Source organism: Erigeron canadensis, chromosome 3 (assembly GCF_010389155.1).
Source record: "Erigeron canadensis isolate Cc75 chromosome 3, C_canadensis_v1, whole genome shotgun sequence".
Lineage (NCBI taxonomy): Eukaryota > Viridiplantae > Streptophyta > Magnoliopsida > Asterales > Asteraceae > Erigeron > Erigeron canadensis.
In genome coordinates, this window is record NC_057763.1 from 40,118,801 (window position 1) to 40,140,511 (window position 21,711).

The 21,711-nt window shown below is 33.9% G+C and overlaps 3 protein-coding genes across 4 annotated transcripts; 1 reads left to right on the forward strand and 2 right to left on the reverse strand.

Moving 5' to 3' along the window:
- Positions 1–10,474: 10,474 nt before the first annotated feature.
- LOC122592131 (peptide chain release factor 1, mitochondrial-like) lies at positions 10,475–11,835 on the forward strand. The gene is given in 8 exon segments (XM_043764338.1): positions 10,475–10,575; positions 10,655–10,733; positions 10,828–10,902; positions 10,977–11,054; positions 11,173–11,331; positions 11,412–11,507; positions 11,591–11,726; positions 11,729–11,835. Coding segments are annotated over 8 exon segments (777 nt in total). The 3' UTR covers positions 11,782–11,835.
- A 467-nt stretch (positions 11,836–12,302) lies between these two features.
- On the reverse strand, positions 12,303–15,040 carry LOC122592864 (PSME3-interacting protein). Its single transcript, XM_043765184.1, has 7 exons — positions 14,915–15,040; positions 14,727–14,801; positions 13,389–13,446; positions 13,228–13,283; positions 13,026–13,088; positions 12,826–12,897; positions 12,303–12,701 (listed from the first exon to the last, which is right to left on the reverse strand). Exons 1-7 carry the CDS (start codon positions 14,966–14,968, stop codon positions 12,459–12,461), a joined length of 621 nt encoding a protein of 206 aa, XP_043621119.1. The 5' UTR covers positions 14,969–15,040; the 3' UTR covers positions 12,303–12,458.
- A 2,457-nt stretch (positions 15,041–17,497) lies between these two features.
- Positions 17,498–20,629, reverse strand: LOC122593245 (charged multivesicular body protein 7). 2 transcript variants are annotated; one of them, XM_043765631.1, is made up of 8 exons: positions 20,327–20,629; positions 20,157–20,216; positions 19,879–20,043; positions 19,079–19,261; positions 18,841–18,971; positions 18,265–18,433; positions 17,972–18,101; positions 17,498–17,861 (listed from the first exon to the last, which is right to left on the reverse strand). In XM_043765631.1, exons 1-8 carry the CDS (start codon positions 20,510–20,512, stop codon positions 17,626–17,628), a joined length of 1,260 nt encoding a protein of 419 aa, XP_043621566.1. In that variant the 5' UTR covers positions 20,513–20,629; the 3' UTR covers positions 17,498–17,625. The 2 variants fall into 2 exon arrangements, with proteins under 2 accessions (XP_043621566.1, XP_043621567.1); XM_043765632.1 differs by lacking the exons at positions 19,879–20,043; positions 20,157–20,216 and having other exon boundaries at positions 20,327–20,626.
- Positions 20,630–21,711: the final 1,082 nt, after the last annotated feature.

Here is a 21,711-nt window from a genome sequence, read left to right on the forward strand (position 1 = left end):
CACGTTACCTGACCTGGCCGGTGCACCCATTTGGGCAAGGTTAGTCACTCTTGCTGACACCCTGCAATATAGTAATGAGTCATTAGGTAACCCTAGAAAATTTCTTAAAAGTTCTAACTACTGGAACATAGTGCTAATGTTTGACTTATAGAATAAATATTGCTGAAGTGAATCAAGTTGATATGTTAGATTGCCAATCTACTTTCAAAGTCAAAATATGATGATAAGTTAAGTTAATACTCGTAGTTTGTAGTATCATGTAATCATAGGCCGGACACACTTCACCTATCGGTTGTTTGAGGTGTTTCTAGAGGAAATTGAGCATCTATTTTTTCTGCATATCAAATTATCATCAAAATTATCACTATTACCACAAATGCCCAAATATACACATACGTCACAAATTTTAAAAAATCTCTGGAAAATTTAACAGTAATAACCTAAACATAAGCAAGACCTATTAAATTTTGAATTCAATGGACTCGGTCTTGAAAATATTGCTTGGGGTCCTTCATTCTCTAACCTAAATATATTATCACAAATCAAAACAGTTAGTTGATTTCAAATTAAAAATAAAATTTTTTGACAAATTAAATGGGATATTTTTTCCTTACTATCAATTGCCGCCAAAATTCAAAATCCAGAATTACTCATCCTATTCTATATAGGAAAGGCTGAACTTTGAGAAATTTTGGAAGATTGTAGCGTATTTCCAACCACCTTTGGTACATTTGGAATGAAGGTTCTTCAACTGATGTTACACTTGCCACATAATAATCCTAGTTCATGAGCAAAGTAAGACAACAAAATAAAAAAATGAATAGCAACTCATATTAGAAAAAAAGTCTAACAATCTTAAATTTCCAAGTAAAAAGGCCACTATAAGTTTTCCTTGTAGTGTATATCCAATATAAAAATCATGTTATAATGTTCAAATCATTCGGCCCGTTGGGTTATTTATATTGAATCAAAAAATTATTAGGTCAAAGAGGACGAAATTAATGCAAAGTGCGTTGTTAGCATATCAGTATCGTAATTACATAGGATTGAAGATTGAAATTTTTAAGTGTTTCAAGCCAAGCCGACCCTCCCCATTCTGACTCTTCACCAAACCACCAGACCCTAAAAATATCATCACCTCTACATAGTAAATAAGAAGCATAATGGAGTCAATATTGTAAGTTTGCTAAGGTATTGGCATGGTATGGCAGGTGCTCATGATAACCGGTTGCAATTCAATGAGTCTTTTGAAGCCGTCATTCTTTTCGTTAACGATAATATCTCTTGGTTCATTGTTGTCACCGAAATCATTTGTTATCAGCACTACAATCTCAAAACTAGATGTGTGTTATACTACCGCCCGTTTGTTCTTTCTCCGAGTAAATATTTACCAAATCAATGAGGCTTTTAACCAATGACTCATCTTATCTGTCATCATTGCCCTGTGTACCTACCAAAGTAGAAATACGATTTCTGGTTTCATCCCGCGTATCATAGAAGTACATCTGCGGATACTTCAGTTGCCCTTCTTTGTATGTCAGGAAAATGTCGACAATTAATCGGTCATCTAGCCAAGTTGGGTGCGACCTTTGTAAGGAAGGACATTAATGTCCTGAACATCCAGCCACCGGGTGGGCATCATAATGTTAAAAAAAAAAACAGCTTAGCATGTTGACATCATCAAGGATAGGGAATTTGCATAAATTCATGTTGAGGGTTAGAGTTCGTTATCCCTAAGTGTCACACCCATGCCCAAGGTGGGCCCTAGCGGAGGGTGACTTCTTGAGATCACAATCACAAATTATAACAAACGACCTCTAAATGAGACGTTTTGAAATATTATTGATATAAAACCAAGATCTTACATGAAGTGTACAAAATTTATTCTAGAGATTTTACAACATGATTAGTTTAATGAAAATGCGCTTCAAAATCTTCGTTCTTTAGTGAATGCATATGTCACTCTTAGAGTATCTCCATTGATCTACCTTAGTTTCCTGTGAATACACACTAAAATACGTCAACAAAAATGTTGGTGAGCTCGTAGGTTTTTACCATAAACGTTCACATGGATCACAAGATTTCATTTTTTGTATAATATCACATGATATAAAAAGACCAATAGTTTCGAATGTTATGCCTTGAATGTCAATGCCTTAACCATTGCTACCCCTTTAGTTTGTGTTTCACTCCAACACTGTAGTTTCAAATATTATATGTCCGTTTAACCTAGCTAGCATGACTAGCCCGGACAGGGGTGTCAACCCCGATAGTACTATCCATAATATTCGCGCATTTGTTTCACGGCTCAAGTTAACAAGGGGCTTTCATGAGTGATTGTATACATAGCCATACACAAACTATTAAAAGTACTTGTGTCCATAAAATTGAGCAGTGTATTCTCACCCCAAATTATAAAATATTTAAAATGATGGGCTATGAGACTCACCTTGCAATAATGTCGAACGCCTGAACCTGGTAATAACGTCTAATGGATTCTCGAGCACTGGGTATGTCTACGAACGCCTAGACCTTTGTAGATGAACACGGGTTTCATAAATAACTTGAACGGACTCGAAATGTACTCGAAATATCCTTACTGTTATTCCACTAGTGACGCAGATGATCATACGTACCAACTAGAAGTAAGCTTATGAATTTATTACTACTCTCACACCCATGATCACGTGCCTCTATATATGTTGTTGTTTATCATTTTCCAGCCGCAAGCAAGAAAAATGGAGCGACGGAATGATAGTGTTTTGTTGATCATAATAAAATTGAAGGTACATTGCTTGAAGATCATATTCATTCAAGACTTTGATGCATGCACTTATTCTTACTTGAAACTTTTCTAGAGTGTTTATTCCATAAGAGGGAGATAGAAATATTGTTGGGTACATCTTGAAGTAAGATTATAAGCTCCTATTTATAGCACAAAGAAGAGTGGTGTTCCAAAATCGTGACTAGCAAGGAAGAGAAAAGAGAGGTACGTGTCTAGCTCCTAGATGTCCTTGAAGATGGAGGTGATCCAATAAGCTACTTGTTGTCCTTAGTTTGCGGCTGTTGACGCAAGGGAGAAAAGAAAGCAGATTGAAAATTTGCATTTTACTTTCTTTTGTGTGTGTATGCATGTCGACATCATAGATAGATAGATAACTAATTAAATTAGTCTTGCAAGTTGATGAATCATTTAGTTAGCTTCTCGTTATTTCTTTCTTTCATTTTGTTATCTACAACATTTACAGGATAAGAAAAGAAATATGGTTATGTATTTTTACTTCTACCAACTTGTATTTTATCATTTTTAATTTGTTGGAGTTTATTTGTACAAAAAGGGTAATTAAGTTTAAACATATTAGGAAAGTTTACTTCATGAGTTATAATATTAGATTTAATTTGTTGAAAAATGTTATGGTCTTGAGGCCTTCTATTGGTGCTTAGCCAAAGCAAACATGACATCTTCTCTATATTTGTTAATAATCAAGTTTTTCATGTACAATTAAAGGAGTTTGTGTGTATCAAAGGCTAAATGGTCGTAAATATTGGCTAGCAAAATGACAATTATTAGTTCTATCTAATTATATTCTTACATGATGCATATATATCTTTCATGAATAAATCAACTATTAAGACATATCTTATATTTGTAATAAATGTATTTAGTTGGAAATAACTAACCAATGTTTTGCTAACTGTAAAATAAACATTTACTTCATTAAAATAGAATGTCTAAAAAAAACCCGAAACTTGCTAGATGTTATACTAAGACCCTAGCCTACAAAACCTCTACACTTTTCCATCCGATGTCACATTTAAATCAAATTACATGGAACCATTATAAACGGCAAAAATGGGGACAACATCATTAATGTGTTATAGATTGATAACATGTACCATCAATAAATTAGATATAAGAATGAATTTGTGAATAAATAAGGGATGAGTATCCTGTAATGTAACAAACTTTGAATGAATGTCTATAATTGGAAATAATTAAAGCCGTGTGTATTGTATGTAAACAACTCGAAATTATGTTTACTGTATGTAAGGAAACATACGTGACAACCATATATAGTTGCCACTTGTTAGATTTTGATTGGTCGGATACATTTTCTAACATACAATAAACATAATTTCGAGTTGTTTACATACAATACACACGACTTTAGTTATTTCCTATTATAGACATTCGTCCAAAGTTTGTTACATTCCAGAATACTTATCCCAACAAATAATTGCGTATCCTTTTATTATAACTTGAGCGCTATATAAATGTCTGATAACTTTAAGTTATTGTTTGTGGAACAGAAAGTGGACTTGTTTTCGTACCTTGTTGTTGCAAATTGCCCTGCTGTTTTTGGAGACAATGATTTTCATAGATATACTACTTTAGTCATTGCGAAATCTTTGGTTGCAATATATATCCTTACTAGTGCTTAGACTCGCGCGATGTGCTTGCAGTCGTAAGCAAATTTTCAAACTTTATTCTTTGAGCAATTATACACATAAGGAATTAGAAATATAATTGTGTAAGCTAATAACATCATAAATAGGAAGATAAATTACAATAGTGTCGATTAGAGATCCATGTGAACATAACTTTACCATATAACTAAACATAAAAAAAACCACAAACTACATACTTAAATATTAATTTGTTAAGTTGACTTCATGCTTGATTTCTTTTGTTTCATTGACTTGGCTACATCTTTATGTGAAATTTAATCTTCTTGTATACCAGAGACATTATTGCAAGAAATGTTGGATTATTAGATTCATTTCCAACTGCATAAATCTCATCTTGTGGAATAAAATTGGCGCATAAATGGAAGACGGATTATATTGATTCAAAATGATATCATATATGGTACGGGGATATATAATAGAAAGAATTGGGATTTTGGGACTTATGCTCATCCCTACACCTTAATGATAAAAATGCCCGAACGTGGGAGTTGGGACGACAATGCCAGAAATTTCAGTTTAAACAACCCTTCAGAGAAAATAAAAGGTAAAATTAAAAACTTAGTAAACAGACAAATCCCAATTGAAATGTTTCAAGTGCAATTGAAATTCCTAGTATAAAACGACTTACTAAAGATGTTACTTGTTAGATATAGGTTGACAAATCCCAATTGAAATATTTTAAGTGCTTTTAATTCATAACCCTATAGCAACCTCCTCCTCCCCTTCCTCCTCCTCCTCCTATATCATTTTAAATATATGATGTCATAATAAATTTTCTTTTCTTTCAAAAACTATTTTTATATTTGCCCCCATGTCATTTTTTTTTCTTTTCATTTTTTAACCTTACTTTTTTTAATTAATACGAAAAACGATCGACTATATTCTAACTATTTATTTTTGTATTCATATCTACCATTGATTTATGATATATTTTTTTTAATCTTTTCATCACCCTAACCGGTTTTATATATTAATGTTTATCTCTACAGGTTTACAAGTATGTTATTATCTCAATATCAAATTATAATGTATTGACAACAAATTACATACATAATTCAATATATTTTTTTGTTTTTAATTTTTAATTAAGTGGCCCGGGTTAAACCCGGGTTGATTAGCTAGTGTATTGAAAACGTATTATTTTTCTTTTTAATTTATTCTTTTTGTTAATGTCTTGTTTAGATTAGTATAACGGTATTTATGTTATTGTATATTTATTTACTTTAAATAAAATATATTATTTTAAAATAAAAAGCCTTGTGTTTTTAAATAAATAAAAGTGGGCACCCAATGATAGATGAATTGTTAAGAGGAAAAATAGTAGGGGAAAAAAATGAGAAGGTGATGCTAATGTGGCACGAAAAAGTGTAGGTGAAAAGATGAACGGTTACGAATGGTCTTAGACTAATTGGAAAAGGTCGGTTAAGTTGCTAGGTGATAATGGCGGCCTGTTATTACATATAGGTGAAGAGGCCGAGTGATAATATACCGGTGAATTTAATTACCGACTCATTTGTAGGGCCATGAATTGTCAGGAAGTTGACCAAAAATTCCCATATACTTTGTCATCTCATGTGAATTTAAATAAAGGTAGGAACCACATGGTAGATAAATGGTTAAGGAGAAAAATAGAAGGTGAAAGAGATAAGAAGGTGATGTTGATATGACGGAAAAAGTGTATGTGAAAAGAATGAACGGTTATGAATGGCCTTATTTTCTCTCTTGTCCCTTAAAATTACTCTATTACCCCCCTTTTGTTTTTTATTTTCTCCATTTTGTCAAATGAGTAAATTTGTCATTTAACTTTTTATAAAGTTGAATTATCACTAAAAATGCATGTGAGAATAATTTTAAATCTACTAATCCCAATGATAATCGCCCTCCCCTAACTCACCCCACCCCCCAATCCACCCCTATTGTCCCGAAACACCACAAACCAACCATTACCCCAATCTCTGATAACGCAAAATGATAAAGTCCAAAACACTAATATTGGCGTCAAGCTTGCGGAGTTTGCAAAACTCTTTTAATGTTAAAACTATAGTTTTTATTGCCACTAAAAGAGTATACAAACTCAATTGAAAGGTCTGAGTCTTTTACTATGTAGGATCCCTCGTTTTTCCAATTTAAATCTATGGTGAAAAAGAGAAATTTTCTTATGTGTTTGAAGTATGATCAAGGGGTCGGTAGATATGTCGTGTAACCTAGTTAATGTATCTGCTCTACAGAGATAAAAGGACTTTATGGGAGGGGTTGCTCTCTCACAAAGAATAAATAGATGGATTATGAGTGATGCTTTTGGTGACTTTAAAGAAGTTAAAAATGAAAGTGAAATGCAGAATTCTTTAGGCTTGTGCGCCAATTAAGTTCTAATGAAGTTAATCAATTCATTTAAGATATAAGAATGGAGGAAATATGGATCAAAGAAAGAAAGTTTACTTGCATCAGACACCCGGTGGGAGAAAGAGAAGCAGAATTGATAGTATCTTAACATTTGACAACTTCATCACACATTGGCCTCAAGTTAAGGTTTTCATTGTGCCTCAATATACATCAGATCACTACCCGATGACCATTGTCTGTGCAAAAGTTGACTATGGTTCTGTCCATTTAAGTTGTTCAATTTGTGACTTAATATCAAAGGCTTCAGCTTCAGCGATGCCATTGAAAACGTGGATGATGAAGTAACATTAAAAAATGTTCATAAAGATCGACGACTTATGAAATGGATAAGAAATGTGAAAAAGGAACTCATGAATTGGAGAAAGGTGAATAACAAGAGTGATGGAGAAACCAGATTGATAATTGAAGACATGTTGGGTCAATTGGATGTTATCGAGGATATAAGAGACCTAAATGTCGAGGAAAGGACAACCCAGGTTTGATTTAAAGATAAAGTTGGCAGCAATTAAGGAAATAATGGGAAAAAAACTTACAACAAAATGCTAGAATCAAGTAGACGGTGGAAGGGGATGAAAACACAGCATTTTTCCATCGTATCATGAAGCATCATGTTACCATCAATAGTATACATGGGCTTAGAATTGATGGGCATGAGTTATAGATCCCAGTAGTGTAAAAGGAGCACTCTTTAATTATTTTTCGAAGAAATATTCGTAAGGGGTGGTTCGTGATATGTAAGAAAAGTTTTAATAATTTTCCAATCATTCAAGAAATATAAAGATAATTCAAACAAGCATAAGTGTTTATATACTTATGTACTTCAAATCCAAACAAGAAATATAAAGATAATTCATGTTCAATGTATATAAATAAAGTAAAAAATATAAGATAGGATCAACCAGATGCTATTGAATCATAAAGATGGTAGAACTTTTTCAAATCCGTTTGAAAAACACAAAGAAGCTCTAAAATCAACCTAGAAGTGATAATGTGTGGCTAGGATGAGTTATGGACCAAGTATTTATGGTTTATATAAACGCCCGTGTTGATCGACCTTTACGAGCGGTGCTCGTGAGAGGATACAAGTGCCGCTCGTTCGCTCGTAAACCTTCTGTTCCAAAGGAATGGTGTTGGTGATAAATTTGAGCGGGATTTGTCTTCAGCTTTAACACGAAAGTTAAAGATATTTCTCTCGCGGTTCCATGTCCAACTCACTCCTCATAAACGAAATTCAGATGAAGAAGTTATTCCCAAAATACAAAGACAACATCGTATGCTTCACATTGCCTTCAATTCTTTGGCTAATGTTAGAAGCCTTTCAGATCTGCTTGAAAAACCTCAAAGAAGCTCTAAAATCGACCTAGAAGTGATAATGTGCTGTTGTAATGAGTTATAGGCCAAGTATTTATGGTTTATATAAAGGCCTGTGTTGATCAACCTTTATGAGCGACGTTCCTGGGAGGATACAAGCGCCGCTCTTTCGCTCGTAAACCTTTTGTTCCAACGGAACGGTGATGGTGATAAGTTTGAGTGGCATTCGTCTTCAGCTTTAACACAAAGTTGTAGATATTTCTCTCGCAGTTCCATGTCCACCTCACTCGTCAGAAAGGGAGTTTGGATGAAGAATTTATACCCAAAATAAAAAGACAACATCATATGCTTCACATTGGCCTTTAATTCTTCATGTTCCACTTGCTAGTCTTCGTTCTTGATCTCTTTAATTCTCGTGGCTTCAAGTTGATTTAAGGCGCTTACCCCTGCTTGCATGCTCTGTGAACCTACAAGAATATTTCATTTCATTATGCATCAAAAGTTCACTAATCCAACTCATATTTACATTAAAAATGACCAAAAGATATGAGGGAAAACCTTAAACAACTCACTCATTGGTTCAACACATGCATATAAAACGATGGTTGAATATGGCGGTACTTTCTTGTTGCATGAATATATAAATAGACTCATGGGTTGTATATGTCTATATCGTCATCGGCGTACATTCTTATTAATCCATATGCTAATTTAGTTGGATAGCAGGTATAATATCCATTTGTTTTTGATAAAAGTGTGGCATGTGGAGGATTTTGTTAGTGAATCATGTTTCCACTTCAAGCATCCCTTACCTACTTCTTTCACTTCCTCCAATTCTACTTCTCAAACCTTCTTTATGTGTGTGATTTCTCATTTTCTTCCAATAGATAAATCATTCATGGGATAATAATAACAATAATCTCCAAATTTTCTAACAATTAAATTGGTGGGTTGAGACGTTGAGTTGTATATGTATATATGGGTCGACATTTTACAAGGAAAAAGGGAAAGGAAGAAAAGTTGGTGATTATTTATCTTTATCATTGTTGGTATCTTTCCTAGGTATGATTCTTGTTTCATCTTGTTAATTATAATTAGGGTTCATGCATTCACTTAATTTGGGGTTTTGATGAAATGGATAAATTAAATTATTTACAATTTAGGGTTCTTGAATTGATAAGAATTGGGGGTTTTTCTTAAAATGGGTTATTTACTTAAAATCAAGCTAGGGTTGATGATAATTGATAAATTGGGGATTTTTAAGTGAGATGGCTCTGTTGTAATGTTTTTCTAAATTCTTGTTTTTAATGAAGCATATTGATATGTGGTTGCATGAATATTTTGATAAAGTGTTTTTAGTGATTTTTATGGCCAAAGTAAGAAAATGAAGATTTTGAGTAGTAATGTAGTATGAGTGTATGACCATATAGAATTAGTTATGAAAAGATGGAAAGAATGATTTTTGAGTAAAATGTCGTATGGTCATATTGAAGAGATAATGAAATGATGATTTTTGTACTAAAATGAGTTATGGCCATGATGTTGTAAAAGTAAAATGAGATCTTGAAATAAGCCAACTTTAGAGAATGATGAAAATGTGAATTATGTAAAAGTTGGATTGGGCATTGAGATGCTAGTAAAGATGGTAAAGTATGGCTTGTTAGCATTGTGTATGAAGTAATTGAGCTTGATGACCTTATATGTGTAAATTGTGAATTATTGCTAGGTGGAAAGCAATATGATGGTTATGTGGTAATCATGGATTTGGTTGTCGTAAAGGATGTGAGTACTCTTGCATACGATTATATGTACGTTGGGTCAATTACCATATGATGGTGGATTTCGTGTGTGGTAATCGATTTGGCGTTAGGGCCTAATATGATGTCGGGACCTAAGAATCCCATAGTTGAATTGAGATGAGGCCTAAGAACCTCCTGAGATTATTGTTTAGCGTATATGGATCCATGTATGTTTGGTTAGCGCAAAGGTGAGTATGCAAGTGATGGTTTGATGATGTCATTGGCTACATGTGATAGTCCGTTGTGTTTTTGCCCTCCTTCGTGTGTATAAGCGTATGCAATAGTATTCACTAAGATTTGACTTATCCTTTTAGTTGTTTACCCTTTTTATAGGTCGTCCCGGATGTGGAACAAGATTTTGTGCTTGAAAAATTATGATGATATGAATTGTGGAAATGTTGACTTTTACGGTAAAAATTGATTTATGGCTAGAACCCTTAGTGACTCCTTTGGACTAATAGCTCTTGGTACATAATGCCAAATCTTGCATAATGCTAAATCTTGCATTGCTTATGGAATCAAGTTGTTTTTATGTTGCATCAGGGACTGGTGGAGAAGAGGCTTCTCTGTTTGCAATGGACATCTTCAAAATGTAATTTCTGGATATTTGTTTTATCAAGATATTAAAATGTTCTCTAAATTTCTGATCCCTGATGTTTAAATCATACCAGGTATGAAAGATACTCTCAGAAAAAAGGATGGAGGTTTGAGGTGGTAGATGTCACAGACTCAAATATGAAAGGATTTAAGGTCGGTTACATCTTATCGGATTAGGTTATATTGACATAAACATAAAATTTGAGTAATTTAAATGCATAATGAGTGTATCTTGTTTTGTTGGCAGGAAGCAAGTGCTGCAATATCCGGGGCGGATGTCTATGGAAAACTGAAATTCGAGAGTGGAGTGCATAGAGTGCAGGTTCTACTTCATTCTGAAAGTGACCGACTACTAGTATGAGGCACATTATATAGTAATTGGTTTTAATTTTGCAGCGAGTTCCCATTAATGAAAAGTCTGGACGTGTTCATACAAGTGCCGTGTCTGTTGCTATCCTTCCCCAGGCAGATGAGGTGATGAGTTGCTAAAATAGTTTTAATTCTGTTATCTAATTAATTTGGAAAATATTTTACAAGGCGTGTATGATTGATGATCCATATTTCTGGAGATTACTGAAGTGGTGTTTTGCAGGTAGATGTTCAACTGAGGAACGAGGACTTGAGAATTGACACATATAGGTCTGGGGGATCTGGTGGTCAGCATGCAAATTCTACTAATAGTGCTGTTCGAATCACCCATATACCATCTGGCCTCACAGTTGCCATACAAGATGAACGCTCACAACATATGGTAGGTATCTTGTTTTTAATAAGCTTACTGCTGCTATATACCCTTGGAAATCATTTTTGTTTCTCTTGGTTTGATGATAGAACAAAGCTAAAGCGCTAAATGTATTGTGCGCGAGACTGTATGAGATGGAGAGATGTAGAGTTCACAACAGTAGATCTAAGCTAAGATCAGATCAGGTATAGTTAAGCATGATTAGATGTTGTATAATATTAAAATTGTTTCTTTATCAACTACATTTTGTCCGTTCCCTTAAAAACAGATTGGTAGTGGAGATAGATCTGAACGTATACGTACCTACAACTTTCCACAAGGGCGAGTGACGGATCACAGGATTGGCTTCACTCATCATTCCATCAGCGATATGATACAAGGAGAGAGTTTAGACTACTTCATCGATGCCTTCTTTTGCAGCAAGAAATGGATGCAATTGCAGACTTTCAGCGCCAGTAGTGGTTGATTTCCTTGTTACCAACTCTATATTTATTTTACAACTTCAAGCATATTGCTACCTGATGATTAAAATAGTTTTCTTAAAATAATCTAGTGAGCACTGATGATTTTGACGTGTATCTGGTAGTACTAGTAGTCACAGAACCGTACTTGTAAAGATATTTTCTGTTCATTCGTTCTTGCTTTCTTGCTCAAGACTTCACGTTGTATTATCCGAGTGAACCAAATTATGTTAGATAACCAACCACTCATTCAAGTAAATGGTCAAACATTTTAAGTGTAAAAACAACCAACACTTTGAAAAGTATAGAAAATTGAATTGGATGGTAGCGAATGCTGCATCATGCTATTCTTTTGAAACGGTAATGGATGCCATTGCAAACTTTATCGCTGTTGGTCCTTCAGTCCTTGCCAGTTGCCACCAACAAAACAGTTAATATATTTAAAACATATTGCGACCAACATACTTTTATTAATACTTGATGATAGTCATCATAATATTTCAATGAATGGTAGTGATATTGGTTTTGAAAATAGGTGTTAAAAATATATTTTTAACTGATTAAAGTACAAAAAAGTATCTGGCTCCACTCTTCCCACTACCATTTCAGTCTCTAAGCAAAAACTGAGCCATTAATAGGTTATGTTGCACAAACTGAAATACTAAAAACTGATATCTATTCATCATCACTTTCGTCACTATATGAAACAAGCCCGCCAGTGACAGCATTTTGGATAGGCCTTGAAGGTATCTCTGTATCAGTAGTGCTAATAGTGGCAGAATGGTGTTCTGTCAAAATCTCTTTGCATTCATCAGAGTTGACCTGCTGATCTGTTCTTGGTTTCTTTGCTTGAGGCTTCACTTTTATAACTACTCCTACCGAACGTGCACGTGGTTTCTTCTCCGCGAATGCTTGTTCCTAGAAGCCAAATACACAAATGATTATTACAAGCCTGTGTAGGAATGCCACTTCAACAATGAATGTCAAAAGTTTGTGTCCCTACTCTACAATCAGTGAGTAATATCTAACAATCAACTCTAACCGGAGGTTTAGAAGAAACAACAGGTGTTTCCTTCAGTTCATGTAGAACGGCAGATCGTGCAGCCACTTCTTCCTGCATTTTACATATAAAAGATGGTTTTGTAAGGGGCAACAAAAATGTGCGTCACAAATCATCATACATGAAAAGCGATATCGCCTTTAGGTGCAGGGAAATGCTCAAAAAACACATAGTAAACTTACTTGGAAACTGCGCAACTGTTGGGCTTCGTCACTTGCTAATTGCTGTTCATATTCCCTCCTCGACTACAGAGACAAATGAGCAATTTCAGGTTGCAGAAAATAAAAATCTGAATATAAGAAAACCTAGGTCCTTAATTTCAACCATCTAGAACCCACGCAAATGCTACTTGCTATGCAAAATAATATCAAAAAGGATTATAACCAGCTCCAGGCTATCAAGAAACTCAGTCTCATCATCATCCAATGCTTTTGGAGGTCCTGCAATACAAATAAATATGAAAACGAGCAATGAACTGTCTGGCAATTTTTTCAAATTGAACAAACTTCCAAAAGCATCAAATGAAATTATGTGATTCCACTCACTATGCTTAAACCTTTCATTAAACTCTGCATCTTTTTTGTCCTTATTCTCCTTTAAGATCTGCGGCAAGTTATTTATCAACCAGATATTGAAAAAGAACAAGCTTGAAAAGATTATCAATGAATGCAAAAGTAATACACACCAAAATGTACTATTGGCTTATAGCATTAACTATTCACAAAAGCCATGAGTGAAGAAGGAGCATAAAGAGCTTTTCTTGGTTGGATCATAAGAGTAAAGCCTTTGTTCCAAACTTCATTGAAGGATCTTCAACTCAAACTTATCAAGAAACATAGTGATGTAATTTAAGTGTAATTTAGGCCCGTTGCAAAGTAAAAAGTATAACACCTTATGTTCAGTTTTTTCATTTTATTAGCACAAAACAGCTATTCCATTTACTCGAATAGGATAAACATACTAAGTTTTGGCCAAACATTAAAAGTTGGCTCGTTTTCAAGTATTTCTTTACCTAGTAAGCTGTGACTTTCCTAATTGTGTAAATTTAATGAGAATTCCGTGTGTTGTCATTTTTTCCCTGACATAGTACAAGATACGATATCGTTTCCAAGGATTAAATTCAAGTTAAAACCCTTCCCCAAATAAATACACAAAACTTTCTGTTCCTCCAGGCAAAAGCTTAATCAGGGCCAACTTCAAATCCAAAGAACAGTAAGTTCTTCCAATTAAGACAGACCAAAAATGTTGTTGTTAGTTGTTACCCTATAGTATTTTTATTATATGCAAACCTATTATAAATAGAGAAAGTGTCAACCTCGAACTTTTTATCATCGGTTTCAACTCAAATTCTTGAAACCATCAAACAACACTAGTTCCAGCAAAAATATGTTGTTACTCGCAGATACTTTTTGTTCTTGAAAAACCAGCAAAGTTAGATCAAGTGGTTGATACCCTTGTCTATGGAGACAGAGCTCGGGTTCTAAACTCATGTCTTGCAAGGCCAAAGGTCCTTTTCTAACTAAGAACCTAGAAGCAGTCTTTCTACCTTGTATAGAATCTCAAATCTCAACCCCCATACACCGTCGTGGTATTAGGACCCAAAACCCGTGGAAGATGACATTTGGTATTACTTATTCACACCCATGTAACCTATCTAATATAGCCACTGAATTTACCATCACCAATATATCTATTAAGTTGCTGCTGTGTTGTTGTTTTGTGCTTTTATTGTTGTTTATTACTCGTATCATTTATCGTGTTTACACACACACAAACTTGGATACTATAATAACAAATCACTAAATTAATTATTACCAGTTTGCCAGCATAAGAGATTAAGAGGAGTATGGGGATAAATATGTATGAAAGATGGAAAAAGGTACCTCAAAAAGGGGGCGATCTCGTTGGGCAGTTCCATCCTCAACTCTTGGTCCTCTTGCTTTTTTAGCTTCCTCCAACTGCGTGTGTATATATAATATATATTCATTCATTAATTAAAATGAGCTAATTAAATATCAACAAATCAATCAATCAATGTTGATATGATAAATTAATTAATTAATTGGTGTACCTGAGACTCTGATACAAAATTCATCAGCCTAGGTGGCGGAGGAGCATCAGCCATTTTTCTTTTTCTTTTTCACCTCCAGCGCCGTTCGTTTCGTTATTTACTTGCTTACTTCATTGGGAAATAAAAGAAATAATAAAATAATGATTATTTTATTAAAAAAAAATGAAAAGAAAAAACAAGACACTGGAATAAGCGAATAGACTAGGTTATTTTTTATCACAAAGGTACTGGTTTGTGATGAATATTTTACATCTAAGTTTTTGCCACATACAACGACTAATGTTTTAGACGGTAGATATTATATAGTGTTTGTATTTATATTGCGGTATTGGTAATGGTAATGAGCCTAATCCGGCAATAGCCGGGTTTGAAGAAGGTACGATGTAGACAACTTTACCCTTATACAAAAGTAGAGAGACCGCTTCTAAAAGAACCCCGATCCTAAAATATTCTCAACAGCAAAGTAAAACCTAAGCCGAAAGAGAAAAAACACTCAATTATATCAAAACACTCAATTATATAAAAAAAATAATAATAAATTATATTAAGTTTATCATTACCTTTTGCCTAATATTATATAGAGAAAATGTCACAAATGGTCCCTGTGGTTATTCATATTATCATTTCGCCACCCTATATTTTTTTTTCTTTGTAAATCGTCCTTTGGTTTTTCATTTTCGTTGCTAGAAGTTTCTGACACTAACATCCGTTAGTTTAAGGTCATTAGTGATGGCATAATCGTCTATTTACATAAAAAGAAACACCCTTCTTCCTCTTTCTTCTCCCTTCTTTCTCCAGCCACCAACACCAAAAAAATCCGATCAAACACAAAACTCTATATCCAGATTCATGTTTCTCTTTCTCTCTACAGATCTTTCATCTCCATCTTCTTCAATTTTAACATAAAATATTTTTAATTAGATTAAAACCATAAATAAAAATCCTAAGATCTGGGTCTACAGATGATTATCTTCATGCTTAGAACATAATACAAATTAAAGATTAAACATAATTAAATTAATTATTTATTCTCAAAAAAGAGTTATGGTTGTCTTTACGCCTTAGAAACCTATACGCATAAAAACGTTACAGTATCCTATAACCCATTTTGTACAAGTGTAAATGGAAATACAACTTATTGCTTTTTTTGTGAGTTGTCAACTAAAAACATAAAGATCCTGATATATAGTAAGTTTTACATAGCATGTGTGATTACAACTCATCCATGGTTGTCTAGTAAAAGCCATCCAATCATGTTCCTTTAAATGTATATTGATCTATACATTTGGAATATTCAGAGGTTAAATATTGATCTAGTAAAATCCGACTTACTTTTCCCCAAATCTAAACTTATTAGCTCCACCGAAAACAATTCTTCTTATTTCATCTTATACGCCACATCGATTGAGTAAAGACCTTTATCTGCTACTCTGCCTTCGATCGCCGTGAAAATATCACCGACGTCACCGTCTTCAGTAGCAGCAGTACCGTCGTCATCGGTTAACTTTCCCCCTTTTACTCTTTCGTATGCATCGGACATATTGATTCAAGAAACAAACAATAAAACTCCAATATTATTACTGGTGATCTATGTATATATCTTTATTATTACTATAATTATTGAGTGAACTTTCATGATTTTGGTTCTTAAAGAGATGGGTATTGAATAATTGATTGAATTTGAGTGTTGGTTACATTTGAAACTTGATTGAATTTGAGTATTGATTAAATTTTGTTACTGACAAAGTTATGGTGGTTGAAGTTGGATACAAAATGTGTTTGTGTATATATAAGCATATAAAGTGTATATATACATACATTGTTAATTAACAATTGTTTTTATCACATATAGTCCCTTGCTTGTTAAAAGGACGATTATACCCTCACGTGGTATGCACGTGAGGAGTTTTAACGCGTAAAACTAACAGAAGTTAGTGCTAGGGACTGTTGGTAATAAAAATGAAAAGCCAAAGGACGGTTTGCAACGAAAAAAAAACACATGGGGTGAAATGATAATATGAACAACTACAGGGACTATCTGTGACATTTTCTCTATTATATATTAACATGTTTGTGTTGATTGCATATCACAAAGAATTTGTAATAAGTTTATCATTACCTATTTCAAAAGTCACAAAATTGATCAACATATACAAACAAGTTTAGCCGAACCTAACCAAGTCAGGTTTGATGCCAACTAAGTTCGAACTCAGCTGGTCATGAGTTTTATGTGTCGATCTTGAGTTTCTAGCCGAACCGAACCAAGTCGGGTTCAAATTTTAACTTAGTTTGAACTTGGTAGGTCATGAGTTTCACGTGTCAACCTTGAGTTTGACCAAGTATTTTTGGAGACTCGAGCTCAAATTTTTTAATCAATATATTCATTTTTAGTTATTAGATAACTATTTATGTAAAATGATAAAAATGTAATTATTATTGTTATTACCATACTCCTAGTTAAATTCCCTGTCTTTTGTGTTCATTTCATACATCAAATTATGATCACTTATCCTGTAGAGTGTGAGGTGATGAATTTGATCGTAAACGCCATTGTTTAGGCTACAATTGAGATTTGCAATATCATGAACATCAAAAACAAGAATAGAGACATGAATTTCCAACATATTTACAGCAAGATCGCTTCTTTTTGCAAGTATAATTGGTAATCTTGGTTACATAACATACACAAACGCGGGGAATAACTATCAGGACTATGCAAGCTCAAGAGCCTTTGATACATTTGGGGTTTCTGCAGGCTCATGCAGCATGACTGCATTATCTGCTAGCTTAAGATCTGAGAGGGCTTGACTCAGTGATTCAGCTGTTTCTGATATTTCATGTTCCCTTATGGTACCATCTGCTGATGACATCTTATTGTCTGCTTCCATGAGTTTATCCAATTCATCTTCGATATCTTCATCAAATTCTTCATAAGATGAAACCGACCCTGAATCCACATAAACTCGTCTAAGAAAAAGATACTAAGATCTTGATGAAGCTATTCTTTTCTTGGTATAGGAATACAAATAACAAAAATTAAGGAACTTGTGGAAGTACCTATGACTTTATCTACTTCCTTTTGTGAACTAATTGTGTCATCAAGTTCATCTATGCAGTGCTGCACTTCTTCTATGGTGATTATCTTATCCTTCATTGCCTTTGTGCCAGTTTTAATAGCTTCAAAAACCTTCCAGAAGAAAGTAACATGTGAGTAGAGACGGCAAAATGGGAGAGACAGAGGGGATGTGTGACGGGCTATACCAATACGAGTCAGATTAAGTTGACCTGAACCATTTTTTGTTAATTACTGTATTAGATTGACCTGTAAACCAATAAAAGATTGAACAAACCTCTTTTGAGTCTTCAGCATCAGCTATGGCTCTGAGGACTTCCTCTACTCGCCTTAAAAAAACATCACATTTTTCTCTACTTTCAGAGGACTGCTTCAGTTCCCTAGCGTGCCTTAACGCAATAGCTTTGTTCCCAGCTTTTAGAGAAGCCAAAGCTAACATTTTGGACCTACAGAATGACAGTATAACACATGCCATCTTAAAAAACTTCTTTAATCAACTTATGCGATCAATTATTTTGCCTTAAATGTCAACATAAGATATGAAGCAATTGTCTTTTTATACTTGCTTGAGAGAACCACTAGAGAGTAATGTTTCTTTTATTTTTTTGATGCGGAGCATTATAAACTTTAGTTATCCTTAGATACTATCCCGATCAAATTGTGAAGAATATTAATGTTAAGATATGCAACACTATCAGTCAAGTCCGTAGTTTATATGGGTTTGCAAATTCATTAATTGCGCCTACGGTCCCTTATATATTATAGTAAAGTAATACCACAATTTGTCTTATAACAGAATAATTATCCCTCACAACCATCCACAAGCTGGCATACAAAAATAGCCTATACTTACTTGACATAACGTTGATCGATCATATTAATATGTACTTGGAGCTTCTCTGCTGTCCAAGTCAAATGCAGCACATCACAATCTGAACTTGTAATACCAGAAACTGTCTTGGAAGAAAGCGAGACTTTCACACCCTGTTATAGAAAATCTCAGAGTATAAGTAATTATTGCTTCAACTACAATTCAAAGTTTCAAACCAATGTCATAACTGACTAAAGAATAATAATATGGTTACAAGTACCTCTATAAGATCCTCCCGTCTGATAGCAAGGTACTTGGCTTTCCCATGTTTTGACAAGTGGCTCAAAATCACTGATGCTTCTTTTGCCCCTCCACAAATCACTTGGAACTTGTTCATCGTGATAATGCATGATGAAGTCCAGTGATCGTCCACCAAACATTTAATAACTTCATCAGATTTCTCCTATATATTCAAAATAAAGACCCATTAACTACTACCTTACATCATAATCAAGACATGCTTCTTTCAGCCTTTCAGGCAAATGACACAAAAAGTTACTCAACCTATAGCAATATTATGTTCAAGGTACTAAACTTTTTATGGTAATTGCTATTAATATAAACATCACACTTATGTTTGGCACACAAAAAATAGGACTTTTGTTGGTCGTTACCACTCCACACGTCACCACCGTGCATCTACGATTCACAACGCTAATGAGTATTTAGAAATATACAGAAACAGACCTGAGCATGTCAATTATTCATTTATTCTAGAACTGGTTTAGTAGAATACTCTAGCTTTAAAAATGCAATGTAAGAATTCAATACATCCAACATCAAATCAGCTCTTCCTATTCAATATTTATCTCTCTAGGTTGACTAATGGTTACTAGAAATTCGACTGAAATTGGTGATTTGATGATAGAGCAGCTACCTAAAAAGCTTGGTACCTAAAAAGGGAAATCTAGTATAAGTTGACTAACTTTATGTGTCGTTTGCCCTGATTTCGTTAAGTCATGACACGTTCTACCGGTTATATGCATATATAGTTTTATTATACCCTACCTAACTACCTACCTCTAAGAGAGTTGAAACAATGTAATCGTCTTCGGATGAGAATGCGGGTTTAGACAAGGGAAGGAAATGTCTAACTTTGCGAAACAACCGAGTGAGTTGACCACTCTTTGGATCAATAACATCACTACTACACGAAAGAAGCTCACCGCAATTATACATTTCAACCTGAAGTACATAAACAATGATAACATTTACTTTTTTTATATGAAAAAAAAAAATTTTTAATAAATATAGTACTTACTAGTTACTAGTAGAAAAGCAAGTAAAAAGAAACTAACCAATACATCATCAATACATAAAGGAATTAAGCCTCCTTTATTAAACCATACATTTTTAACCTAAAAAAATAAAAAGAATGAGCAAAAGATCAATTAACTTGTTATATATTAATAATTAAGGAGTGATTAATAAATTTGGTAGGGGATTCGCACCACAAACAAACACTGACCACAGAAGGGCGAATGATGAAGATGTCGAGATGGTTAGCGATTTTGATAATTAAATCTCTCCAGAAATGATAGCGTGGCTCCCAGTCAGATTTTTGGCCGCTGAAAGCTTTAAATCGTGCGCTGGTCATTACATCCGAATCCCAATCAGGAACTTCTTTCTCTATTATTTCTCTTACTTCCATCATTTGTTTTCTGTAATCAAACTATGGCCTGTTTCATCAGTCAAATTTTGGTGTAGTAGAATGAGGGAATTTTTTTTTTTAGATATATTTAAAGGCCTGAAAATATAGAAGTTGAAAGAAATTTGTTCGATGAGCAAATGTTAAACAAAAGGGGGTGTATTTACTTTTCCAGAATTATTTTTAACAAGATCACGAAATTAGAAAGGGAATTTTGGGAATTTTGGTAAATATTTTTGTGTTTACTCGCTAAGTAAATATCATCAAAATAGGACTAAATCGACTTCACACATATCACCTTATCACCAAATTAGATAGAAATTCAAGGAATTATGGTTATGATTATCTATATCTATATCTATATCTATCTATACTATATTATAAAGCAGATTTTCCCTAAATTTTCAACATTGAACTCGATTTTAAGTACTTCCCCAAAATGCCCCTCCTATCTATTCTGTATTTATTTAAAATAACTCTAATACCCTTTCTCTCTTTTCAAATCTCAACCAATCATCTTTTTTCTCTTTCCTCCATAAATCATTTATTCCTCCAATTCATTCAAAATCTTTTATCTCAAAAACCGTACATCGATAAATTATAAAAATTGTATGGGTGTTCTTAAAATTTCATGCTCTTTCATTAGAGTTGTCATTCGATATACTTTTGACAAATTTTTAAATTCAAGGGCGGAGCCCGTACAGCTAAGGCATTTGACTATCATACTCTATGACATATCAACTCCTATAACCTATCATACTCTATGACCTAGGTATCACCCACCATCTCACCGCCGCAACGCGTGGGTACTTGCTCTCGTTATATTATAGAGCAGATTCCCCGTCTAGTTTCGACATTTACTCTTCCAAAGTGCCCCTTCTATCAGTTCTATATTTACCAAACACTCTTTCTCTCTCCTAAAATCTCAACCAATCATCTTTTTTCTCTCTCCTCCATAAATCATTTACTCTCCCAATTCATTCAAAATCTTTTATCTCACAAACCGTACATCGATAAATTATAAAAATTATATGGGTATTCTTAAAAATTCATGCTCCTTCATTAGATATGTCATTCGATATACTTTCGACGAATTTTTAAATCCGATGGCGGAACCCGTACGGTTAAAGCCTTTGGCTATCACACTTTATGACCTATCATCCCACCATCTCACCGCCGTAACGCGCGGGTACTTACTTTTGTCG